This window comes from Podarcis gaigeae (assembly GCF_964106915.1).
Source record: "Podarcis gaigeae genome assembly, chromosome: 16".
NCBI lineage: Eukaryota > Metazoa > Chordata > Lepidosauria > Squamata > Lacertidae > Podarcis > Podarcis gaigeae.
In genome coordinates, this window is record NC_139693.1 from 20,097,001 (window position 1) to 20,109,557 (window position 12,557).

General features: G+C 49.5%; 1 protein-coding gene across 1 annotated transcript in view; it reads right to left on the bottom strand.

The window, feature by feature from the left end:
* Window positions 1-450: 450 nt before the first annotated feature.
* RNFT2 (ring finger protein, transmembrane 2) overlaps window positions 451-12,557 on the bottom strand; it is a 28,241-nt gene continuing 16,134 nt past the window's right edge. Inside the window, exons 7-10 of the mRNA XM_083717432.1 lie at window positions 4,335-4,484; window positions 3,733-3,798; window positions 1,649-1,750; window positions 451-600 (exon numbers count right to left, since the gene is read on the bottom strand). Of these exons, the coding sequence (XP_083573558.1) occupies window positions 466-600; window positions 1,649-1,750; window positions 3,733-3,798; window positions 4,335-4,484 (453 nt within the window). The 3' untranslated portion in view covers window positions 451-465. The remainder of the gene's footprint in view (window positions 601-1,648; window positions 1,751-3,732; window positions 3,799-4,334; window positions 4,485-12,557) is intronic.

Consider the following 12,557-nt stretch of genomic DNA (forward strand, 5'->3'; position numbering starts at 1 on the left):
AACGGCCTCGGTCCAGTATACCTGAAGGAGCGTCTCCACCTCCATTTTTCTGCCCGGACACTGAGGTCCAATGCCGAGGGCCTTCTGGCGATTCCCTCACTGCGAGAAGTGAGGTTACAGGGAACCAGGCAGAGGGTCTTCTCGGTAGTGGCGCCCGCCCTGTGGAACGCCCTCCCACCAGATGTCAAAGAAATAAACAACAATCTGACCTCCCTTCCCTTAAGAGCCTAGTTGGTTCTGAGCAGATGAGGCCAACGCAAACATCAAATGTATGAAGGGAGGGCATTCTTCACAGCTCCTGGCAGGTCCTGAGTGAAGATGCGAGGCTCCAGCAAACAGGAGGGGAGCAGGGTTGAAATGACTTCAGGTAAGCATACAGGCAAATGCTCCTTCTTTCCACCACCAAAGAAGGAGAAAGAGAAAAGGAAAGAAAGAGAGAGAGAGACACCATTCTATTCATCCTGTTTAATACACCTGGAAATGAGCCGAAGTGGTACCGTCTTTCCAACACCGCAAGGTCTCCACGGCCACAGAGCGGCACAGCGGGCAGGTCTTCTCCCGGTCAAACCAGAGGCAGAGACACTCTTCGCAAAAGACGTGCTTTATAGGCAAAAGGAGGAAAGGTTATTGTCATTACTATGGAACCCAGGACCTTCTGCAGAGGCAAAGGGTGCTGAAAATGCAGGATGGTGTACAATGAGCAGGAAGCAGCACGAATGTAGCAATGGAAAGGACCGCCAGGAGGGGCGCCAGAGTATTTGAACGAGTGCCCCTCTGTGGCACTGTGCGGAAATTCATTTTTTAAAAATAAAAAAATATTGACTAGTAACTTCCTGCTGCTCGGGAGCCACAAAGAAACGAGCGCTGTTGGGTGATGGCAGGTGCCCGAGGCTGCTTGTTGCTGGCGTCGGACCCAAATCTAAGGAGGCTGAAATCTTTACCCTATCCCCAATTCTTTTTTTTTCTTCCATTTTTTTAAAAAATGAATTTCAAAGTGTTGACATATGCAAAGGGGGGGGGGGAATAGCTTCCCAAGCATTCAAAAACTAAAGTACAGTGGTACCTCGGGTTACATACGCTTCAGGTTACATACGCTTCAGGTTACAGATTCCGCTAACCCAGAAATAGTGCTTCAGGTTAACAACTTTGCTTCAGGATGAGAACAGAAATCGTGCTCCGGTGGCGCGGCAGCAGCGGGAGGCCCCATTAGCTAAAGTGGTGCTTCAGGTTAAGAACAGTTTCAGGTTAAGAACGGACCTCCGGAACGAATTAAGTACTTAACCCAAGGTACCACTGTAAATAAAAGTAATTAGGATCTAAGCTTGTCCAATGCGCCCCCCCGCCCCACTGGCTGCTGTAAGACAAAAAATCCTCTTTTCAGTATTAGGAACTAACAGTGTACTCTTCCCAGACAAATCAAGAGCATGGCACTCTTAAACTCGGCGTCGTGCGTTCCAGCCCCATGTTGAGCAAGATTTCATGGAAAGTGCCATTGTGCGTGTCTGTGTGCCGCTGTGACACCTGATTTGTATGATCATTCCCCCCTCCCCCCCAGTTTGGCAAACTAAGCCCAGAGGCGACTTAGCAAGCCGGGTGAGGACAGCGCCACTTTGCCCAGGCTGCCCTGCACCCAACCAGTCTGCATTACCTGACATAAGAGGATCAGGGGTTCCCGGAACTCAGCCTGGCAGATGGCACAGATGTCGCCAGCCTCACTGCACTGCTGGCTGGTGGCACGGACCCCGTAGGTCTGGAAAAAGGAGGCAGAAGCATGTAGTCAAAATGACAGGATGACACCGTTCAGTTTGACATTTCGATCCTGCCTTCTCCCCTGTCTTTTATACCCACAACAACCCTGTGAGGTAGGTCAGGCAGCCACACACAGGCTGGGTCACCCCGTGTCGGGTGTCAGGGAATCCGATCCTCCCCACCCACCCCACAGTAGGCTGCCAGGAACAAATAAACAAGGGGAATTCTTACCACGGTCTTTTATTCAATATTCACAGAGAAAAGCAGCCTCTTGGAGTAATAGCGTTGCTCCGAGTAATCACCACCCCACTTCTCTCCTCAATCGTTAACAGCACCACCCCTATTACAGTGGTCGCTTAGGGCCATTTGTCTCTTAGCCCTTTGCTCTCCTTCTTTCAATGCTCACCGGGTTCTGGGAGAAGGGGGGTCTGGAATGCTTTCTAGTGATAACATGTCAGCCAGCTGCTCTGGCTCTGCTTCCCCCTCGTCTTCCCCAATTATTTCCCAGCTTCTCTCCTCCTCTGCCTCTGAGCTATGGCCTCCCGGAAACCACTGTTGTATATCTATACCTTGGGTTACTGACGCTTCAGGTTATACAGTGGTACCTCGGGTTAAGTACTTAATTCGTTCCGGAGGTCCGTACTTAACCTGAAACTGTTCTTAACCTGAAGCACCACTTTAGCTAATGGGGCTTGCTGCTGCGCCGCCGGAGCACGATTTCTGTTCTCATCCGGAAGCAAAGTTTTTAACCTGAAGCACTATTTCTGGGTTAGCGGAGTCTGTAACCTGAAGCATATGTAACCTGAAGCATATGTAACCCGAGGTACCACTGTATACGCTTCAGGTTACAGACTCCGCTAACCCAGAAATATTACCTCGGGTTAAGAACTTTGCTTCAGGATGAGAACAGAAATCGCACGGTTGTGGTGTGGCAGCAGCGGGAGGCCCCATTAGCTAAAGTGGTACCTCAGGTTAAGAACAGACCTCCAGAACGAATTAAGTTCTTAACCCAAGGTACCACTGTACTGTCTTCCTCTTCTCTGGAAGGCTCAGGCTGGGGAGGCGGTCTCCACTATTCCTCCTCTGTCCAGTCCCTGATACCCTGTGGGCTTCATGGCTGAGGGAGATTCGAACCCCGGTCTCCCAGGTCCTAGCTTGGGACTCTTCACTGCTATACCACACTGCCTCTCAAATGTGAGGCATAGGGTCAGTTGCCTGCATGAAAGTGACTCCAATGCAAAACATCGCTACAACACCCTGAGGGCTGCACTCCCTTCTGGACAACTTTCTAAGGGCCAGGGTCAAAGGTGGGCGGTACAAGAAATATAATTTTTTACCTTTGTGCAGTGGAATGGCTTCCCCACGCACCCGCCTTGGTCCTCCTATCCAGAGAGGCAAGAGCAGACATAGGCAAACTCGGCCGCCCAGATGTTTGGGGACTACAATTCCCATCACCCCCAGCTAACAGTACCAGTGGTCAGGGATGATGGGAGTTGTAGTCCCAAAACATCTGGAGGGCCGAGTTTGCCTATGCCTGGGCAAGAGGCATGGCCAGAGTTCAAGGCCACGTATCCAGCCAGGGCAGAAACACTTGGCTGTCAAACAGGGCTGGTGAGGGGTGTGGCTGGGGATTGGAAGCGTGGCCTAGGGAGAGTTCTAAGGGCCAGGTAGAGAGGGCTGGTGGGCCACATTTTAGCCTGTCTGTCCGCCTTTGTCTACACATTTAAGCACTGGCTGCCATTGCTTCTTCATTGCTTGCTTTGGGTCGAATACAGCCGAGAATAATTTCCTGCGATTTCCAGGGATGTGCTAACTTAGCTGGACTCTTCAAATCTTTCCTAACCGGCGCAATGCTAGAAATTCCCCGCACTCCCTGCAGCAAACCTCGTCAGTCACTAGCCGCTCCGATGGATGCTCTTCCTTGCCATTGTTGGAGCATCCAATTATCTTAATTATAGGAAAGCAAAGCAGCTGCCTACGTACCTGGGGGGTGCAAAGGACCTTCAGTGCTTTCCTCACACTTCCCACACGACCGCAGATGTCAAAAGACTGGAACAAAAAGAGGTAGAAATTCACCGTAGGATGAGGGGGCGGGGGGGGGGGGAGGAGGTGCTATTTCTGTCTTTCAAGGAAAGCGACAGCATTTTCTCTGAAGCGAGATCAAAGCTTCGCCTGTTGAATGGCAGCCTGCTGGGAGGCTGATAAAACCAACACTGGCGACTAAACCTGCACTCTAGCGCAGTGTGAATGGGCGCTGACGTCCTCACAAAGGAACACAGAATGCTGCTTTATCCCAGATCAGGCTACTTGTCTTATCTTGACCAATGTTTCCTACTCTGGCTGGCAGCAGCTTTCCAGGGTCTCGAGCAGAAAATGGTTTTTCTCATGACTTGATGGGATTTTTAAAAAAATAAAATGAAAATATAATACTACATTTATATCCCACTTTTCCTGCAAGGAGCTCAAAGTGGAGCAGCTGGTTCTCCTTCCTCCTCAATTAATCCCCACCACAACCCTGTGAGGTAGGTTAGACTGTAAGTGGCCTAAAGCTTTCCCCATCCCTGACCCTCAGGTCAACCACTTACTTTGCAGAGGCTGTACAAGATCAGGAGAATCCCCCCGAGGAAATAGCTGCTGGACGGGTCGTCCCCCATGATGTATTTATACCACAGCTGGATGGGAACCAGGGAGCGAAACAGCTGGCTCATCTCCTCAATGACCAGGTAGAACTTGCCCTGTAGGAGAGAGAGAAACTCAGGAAAGGCTACTTCCAGGCTATCACCTGGAACCATAGAACTAGCAAATCCAGGTTGCCCAGTTCCATTTATTCCTTTATTACACCCAACTGTTCACATACACCCCTCTGCAGCAACCTGGACTAAATCTATAAACAGGTTTGCCACTGTATCTGAGGTTTCAAAGGACCATGTTTAAAGCATATCATATTAAGGAAAGAAAGAGTTTTTGAACAGGTGTTTCCTGTATGTAGGACTTGCTAGGAGTTAATCTGAAGTTCTGATTTTGTTTATTTAAAGCAGGGTTTCCCAAACTTGTGTCTCCAACTACTTGGGGACTACAACTCCTATCATCCCTAGCTAGCACGACCAGTGGGAATTGTAGTTCAAAAACAGCTGGAGACCCAAGTTTGGGAAACCCTGATTTAAAGGATTTGTGCCCTGCTCTTCAGCCCCAAAGACTCCCCCGGTGGCTTACTTATGATCTGTTACAACCAGACAGTCCCTGCCCCTGCAGTCTTACAATCTAAAAGAAAAACATGACACACGAGGAAAAAGGAACAAGGAGGGAAGAGGAAAACACCAATCAAAACTCAGGCACCCATTTCTAAAACTGTTGTTCCTGTATTGACCAGCTAGCACATTTCGGGGGGGGGGGGCTGGATGAAGCCTGTCTTTCGGCAAAGCTAACAAACTGCGCCTTCTGCTTCTCGCTTCCCCTCCCCTCCTGGGCCACTAATTTTGTTTTTCTGTGCCAGACACTCTACAATACGATATACCGGGGCACATTTATCAGTAATTCCATGGCTATGGTTTTCTGTTTTCTTTTGATCGGGATTGTTTCCTACATTCGTATGAAGTTTCTTTCTGAGCATCGGTCCCTGAGTGTTGAAATAAAGAGAGTGAACGACGGACTGCTTTGCTCAGCTCCCAGGCATAGCTGTCAACGTTTCCCTTTCCTTGCGAGGAATCCTATTCGGAATAAGGGAATTTCCCTTTAAAAAGGGGAAACATTGACAGCTATGCTCCCAGGCCCCCTCACCCACTCGCAGGAGCTCAGCAGCTTGGCAGGCGGCACTCGGGCCCTTTTGAAAACCCAGGACCAGGATCTTTTCCCGTGCATCTGTCCCGACGCGCTCGGCTTTAACAGAGCAAACCGCTGCGGGACCTGCAAAGCAATTTAGATCAGTGTTTACCTCCTGGCTGGCTGGCCTCCTGGGAAGAGGAAGGCGGCTCAAAAATACAGTCGTCATATCTTCCAGTCCCAGGGGGTGCTGTGCCTCTCGCCTTTGTCCCAGCCTTCTCCTACCTCTACAGTCCTCCAGATGTTTGAGGAGAGGGTGCCCAGTCTGCTCAAGTTGTGGGGAGGGCTCAAATCAACAAAAATGTCCAGGGCAGCTGTTTACCAGCTCCATCTGGTATGCAGGCTGAGACCCTACCTGCCTGAGGACTGCCTCGCCCGAGTGGTGCATGCTCTAGTTATCTCTCACTTGGATTACTGCAATGCACTCTACGTGGGGCTACCTTTGAAGGTGACCCGGAAACTACAACTAATCCAGAATGTGGCAGCTAGACTGGTCACTTGGAGCGGCCGCCGAGACCACTTAACACTGGTCTTGAAAGATCTACATTGGCTCTCAGTACGTTTCCGAGCACAATTCAAAGTGTTGGTGCTGACCTTTAAAGCCCTAAATGGCCTCGGTCCAGTATATCTGAAGGAGCGTCTTCACCCCCATCGTTCTGCCCGGACACTGAGGTCCAGTGCCAAGGGCCTTCTGGCGGTTCCCACACTGTGAGTAGCCAAGTTACAGGGAACCAGGCAGAGGGCCTTCTCGGTAGTGGCACCCACCCTGTGGAACCCCCTCCCACCAGATGTCTAAGAAAAGAACAACTACCAAACTTTTAGAAGAAATCTGAAGGCAGCCCTCTTTAGGGAAGCTTTTAATGTTTAACAGACCACTGTATTTTAATACTTTGTTGGAAGCCACCCAGAGTGGCTGGGGAAACTCAGCCAGATGGGCGGGGTATAAATAAATTATTATTATTATTATTATTATTAAAGCCCACCGGGCAGCTCAGGAGGAAGCTGCCTTATACTGAATCCAGCCACCTGCAGCTCAGCGACACTGCCTGGCTGTGGTTCTCTCTCCCAGACCTACTTGGGGATGTCAGGAATCGAACCTGGGACCTTTTGCGTGCAAAGCAGATGCCCTAACCCCTGAGCTACAACCCTTCTCTTAAGAACGTCAGAATGTGCCTTATCAGGTCACTGGTCCATCTAGTTCAGTCTTGTCCATACTGGCTGCTAGCTATTCCGGGGGTTTCCAGGCAGATCCTGGGACCTTCTGTGGGCAAAAGAGGTGGTGGATATTATTCAGAACCATGAGGACTAGAACTTTTATTGGGGGGGGCACATCTGAGCACTAGAGCACCTGCTCTGCATGGGAAAAGTCCCAGGTTCAACCCCCAAGACAGGGCTGGAAAAAGATCCTGTCCGAAATCCTGCAGAGCTGCTGCCAGCCAGAGTTGGCAGCACCAAGAAAGATAGACCTATGGCCTGACCAGAGAGCTCCCTATGTCATCAATGTAGACTTTACTGCAGTAGCTAAAGGCCATGGCATCATCCGAAAACACTGTCAATCATAGACAATAAAACCACCGTCAAATCTGCTAAAATTACATAGGATAAGAAGCAATTCTCATACAGAATACACAAACTAAATCTCCCAAGTCCCCCTGTGCCTCCCAGAACAGGGGGCTTCACACACACCCCAGCAGAGGAGAAGCTTGAATTTATATACTGGGGGAGTTATTCGCACTGCTCCTTTTGTAGACTTGAGAAACATTTAAAAGAAAAGAGGTAAAAACGTGTTTACACGGCCGATTTCCATCCATTCTCCAATACTGGCTCCTTGCTGCCAGTGAAAACCAGGGGGATTAAGCCCATTAGGGTCCTGGAGGAGAACAGCAGGCTCGGCCCCCTCCCTCCCTCCCCCCCGGGGGTCCCCCAGGATGAGATCACCCGGCAAAGCTGTCCTCCTCGCTCTCTCTCTCTCTCGCTGAGCAAATCGAAGGGCTTTGGAGAGCTTCGGCATTTCGGATGATCTCATATCCCCCGGGAAAGCAAGTGAGGTCACGCCAGCCGCTTACTCAAGGACCCGGCCGCCCCCCGCCTCTGCCTCCCGAGGGGACCATCGCGCGGAGCAAATCTGTAATGGCAACAGCCTGAGATCCCAAGCGCAGGCCATTTAGTAGATTAGAAGGGAGGCTCTGGAGCAAAGCGTGCGGCTCTTCGCAGGGGGTAGCCGCTTGCTAATGAGGAGGCTGTCAGCGGCGTTTGGCAAGGCAGGCGGCCTGCACAAAGTCCTCTCGGCTCCCTTCTCCTCTGTTGTAGGTGCAAAGTGAGTCCTTCCTCGCTTGTCTTTCAGGGTTACTTTTGCCTTTAGGCCTAGTCCGGCCAGCTCACCAGGTAATGGCATACCCTCCAACATTTCTCCAATGAAAATAGGGACGTCCTATTCTATATTAACTCCTGCCAACCTAGGAGTTTGAAAGCACGTCAAAGTGCAAGTAGATAAATAGGTACCACTCCGGCGGGAAGGTAAACGGCGTTTCCGTGCGCTGCTCTGGTTCGCCAGAAGCGGCTTAGTCATGCTGGCCACATGACCCGGAAGCTGTACGCCAGCTCCCTTGGCCAATAAAGTGAGATGAGCGCCGCAACCACTGACCTTCTGATCGGCATTGCTAACTCTACAGAATAGGCATTTTTGTGAATATGTGTATAAGACAGAGATCCACAGACATACGTGTGAGTAGATTGATCAACAACAGGCTCGTCCCCTCTCCATTAAATCTTCTGCCCAAACAGGTTTTTCAGGTGAGAAAATATTCCATATTTTTATTACTGGAACATATTTATAGGATCACACCCCTGCCCCGGGCTTGGGAGACGATGGATCAATATCGGTTGAGAAGTACGCACAATCCCGCCGATCAATTCACATTTTCTACCAGTGTTTGCAAACAAAGCATACAGGCCAGGCATTTTTCCAAACCAGAGTGGCACCATCAAGGCAGGACTCTGGAGGCAGCTATCGGGGGTCGGCACTCAGCAGAATGAGTGGTAGGGCCTCAAAATCTAAGGTGACTGCCTTTCCTTCACACACTACTGTCTGAAGAGAGGGCCCCAATAACATAATTAGGTCTAGAGGTGTGGGACTCCAGGCCTGGGTTATGAATGTGGCCCCTCAGGCCACTCTATCTGGCCCTCAGGGCTTTCCCTAGGCCACACCCCTTCTCATCAGCCCTGCTTCACACTCTCCCTGAGTATTTGAGCTATTCCCAGCCCCTCTGCTTATCCAGATGGATTGAGAGGGGTGCGCAAGCGTGTGTGGAACTGCTGCCCAAAGCTCAAAACTCACAAGTGGTGCTCCGCCTACTCTGGCTCTGGCTCCGCCCACCACTGGGATGGGGGTGCCCCAAAGGAACTGCAGTTCACTCCAAGTAGAGCCTTAGAAAGCACAACCAGTGAAGCCCACTGTACAATGGATGTAACATTATCATCATCATCATTTCAATTTATATACTACTCTTTATCAGAAGATCCCAGGGTAGTGTACAACATTAAGAAACACATTACATAGGGTCGCCATATTTCAAAAAGAGAAAATCCAGACACAAAGGGGGTTTTTTGGGGTGGGGACAAAGTTGTTGAGCTTTTTCTTTTCTTTTTTAAGGGTGGGGGCAAAATCTCCCCCAAAATGAAGTTTTCCAGATATTTTTAAGGAAATTTGCTTAAAAAAAACCAACACTTCCGACATGGGTTGTCACACGCCCAGGTTTCCCCAGACATTTTTTGCCGATTTTCTTATATTCCGCCCGGACGCTATTTCCAACAGATGAATCCCAGATATGCCCAGGAAATCCCAGACATATGGCAGCTGTACATTACAGAACATCAATGATAAAAACATAACAAAAAGCATGCTGACAGCTTAATAATAAAATATCATAATAACAGTCCTCCTCCCCACACTATCAGAAGCCATAGATTATTTAATAGCCATAGGCATCAGTAAAGAGGAATTGTTTTTGCCTGGTGCCTAAAGTCATGTAATGATGGCGCCAGGCGAGCCTCTCTGGGGAGAGCGTTCCATAATCAGGGAGCCACCACAGAAAAGGCTCGTTCTCTTGTTGCCACTCTCCAAAGCTTTCTGGGATGGGGGACGGAGAGAAGGTTCTCCAATGACAAGAACAGGGTCTGGGTCAATGCGTATGGGGAGTTACAATCCTTAAGGTACTGAGGGTCACAGTCTCTGCTGAGTGGTGGCATGCAAAGGCACTTTGCGTGAGAACAACCATTTCCTCCCCCCCTCCCTGGCATACCTTTAAGAAACCGCAGTTATCCCTAACCTGAAAAGCCCAACGGATACCAGAGACACAGCGCTGGAGCACTTTGAAACAGCTGCGGCCCTCTCTTCCCTCAAGAGGGCCTTGGCTACACCTCTCCCGAACGCCCTCCATTAAAAACAACACAACAAGCAGATACCATTTGGGTTCAATAGAAAATGAATTAAAGTAAATTAAAACGGCCAGAGCCATGTGGCTCCTCGAGGCGCCTATTGTTGTCCGGGCGGCAAATGGCAGGTTCTCATTTACACCGCTAAGGAGCGACAGCTTGAGGGGTGTGGGTGATTAGTATTTTTTAAGGCAAGCAACAGAAATACTCGTGATGGAAATTTGGGAAATGCTAGACACCTCCTCTTCCTCCTGGTGCTTGCAAGCCTCTGAATGTGACGCAGAGAAAACAGATAGAGAAAAAGTTTTCCTCCCTCTCTCCTAACGCTAGAACTCCTAGATGTCCAACGAAGCTGAATTTTGGGAGATCTGCGACAGCTAAAATGGAAGCACTTCTTTGTGCAGCAGTACAGAGTTAAACTACAGAACTCGGCAGTGATGGCCACCAATTTGGAGGTGGTTTCTTTAAAGATTAGGCAAATTTTGGAGGTGCATGAGGTCATCAATGGCTACCAGCAGTGGCAAACTTACATTTTTGGGAGCCTGAAGCCTGAACAGTTAAGGGGCCCCCTTCACAACCAGCAAGGAGGCCTGGGTAGCCACTGTCATCTTCTTCAATGGGGTTGTTCCACAACAGATCACCACATACATACATACATACATACAATCAGATTTGCATTAAAGATGCTGTACTGGATTATCTCACATGCCAAAGTCACTGGAGTGAATAAAAATTTCCTATGCCTTATAGTTTTTTGGGATGCGGGTGGCGCTGTGGGTTAAACCACAGAGCCTAGGACTTGCTGATCAGAAGGTCAGTGGTTCAAATCCCCGCGACGGGGTGAGCTCCTGTTGCTCAATCCCTGCTCCTGCCAACCTAGCAGTTCGAAAGCACACCAAAGTGCAAGTAGATAAATAGGTACCGCTCCAGCGGGAAGGTAAACGGCGTTTCCATGCGCTGCTCTGGTTCGCCAGAAGCGGCTTAGTCATGCTGGCCACATGACCCGGAAGCTGTACACCGGCTCCCTCGGCCAATAAAGTGAGATGAGCGCTGCAACCCCAGAGTCGGTCACGACTGGACCTAATGGTCAGGGCTCCCTTTACCTTTACCTATAGTTTTTTAGTTATGTGTGGGTGGGTGGGTAGGGTGGGTGTGAAAATTAAGGGAAATTGGGGAAATGTTATATACATGCATGATGTACTTTTTCAAGCAAAATTTCAAGCAATGTGGTCTTCTGGGGCCTCTCGAGGATTAAGGGTCCTCAAGATTAAGTATTATTAGTCTAATAGTAGATCTGCCCTCGGCTACTAGCCACAATGGCTATGCTCTGCCTCCATTGTTGAAGGCAGCAACACTTCTGAATACCACGTGCTGGAAAACACAAGAGGGGAGAGTGGACTTGTGTTCGAATCCTGATTGCGTGTTTCCCACAGGAATGTGGCTGGCCGCTGTAAGAACAAGATGCTCGACTAGATGGGCCATTGGCCTGATCCAGCAGGCTCACCTCATGCCCTTATGTACAAAACAGCAGATGGCTGGAGACAACACATAGGTTTTCTGTCTTTTCTCAAAGACCATGAGATCTAGAAGCTTGCCTCTTTTTTTCTTTTTTTAAGGGATTTTAAAAACTCATACAAAGCTAACAGTTTTAAAATGTCGAATTCCAGTGAGAACACACAAGCGCAAGGCTGGTTTTAAGACACCGTCCTCAGTCTAGCACTCAAGAGGGTCTTGTTTTCAAGGTCGGCAGGAAGAAAGACGGCAACTCGAGATGATGATCAGCGTCTCGACAAAGAGAAAAAGTATTTTCAGAATGAGGCATCTGTGCTGCGAGCCATTAGGGGGCCCCTGACAGATGCAATCTTACCAGCCTCCTGGTGTGGTTGAAAAATACAGGCACAGTCTCTTTCTTCTCTGGGACAAGGATTAATGAGGACTTGGGACGGCTCTTAGACAAGCAAGCAAAGGCTGTGAACCTCTTCCAGCTCTGCAATTTGTCTTGGGCTGACGATTTGCATCGTTTGCATGTTGGATGGGTTTTTACCACCATCACCCGCTCCCCAAGCTGGATTATGCCATGACCCAGCCCATTAATCTCCCCAAATAAAATAATAATAATAATCATGATCATCAGAGGCTTGCGGTAGGGGGAGGGCGGCGAGATTCTTGGAAGACGGCCAGGGGTAAATTAATATTTCTTCTTAAGTACCCCGGCATCTAGGGACAAACCTTTCCAACCACACCTACTCGCGCAAAACCCATTTAGAATTACTTTGATCCCCTGGCTTGAAATCTCAGCACCGGCTGAAGGATGATAATTGTGTGCGCTTAACACAGAGGTCCCCATCTGTCTCCCACACAAAAGTGCTTCTGTACAAACTGGGGGGGATAAAGGTGAAACGGGGAGCAAAGGAGGAGAACGGCCACACCATCACCCCCATTTTCTCATTTCCTAATTCCATTAAGAACATAAGAAGAGTCTGCTGGATCAGGCCAGTGGCCCATCTAGCCCAGCTCCCTGTTCTCACAGCGGCCAACCAGGCGCCCCAATGGGA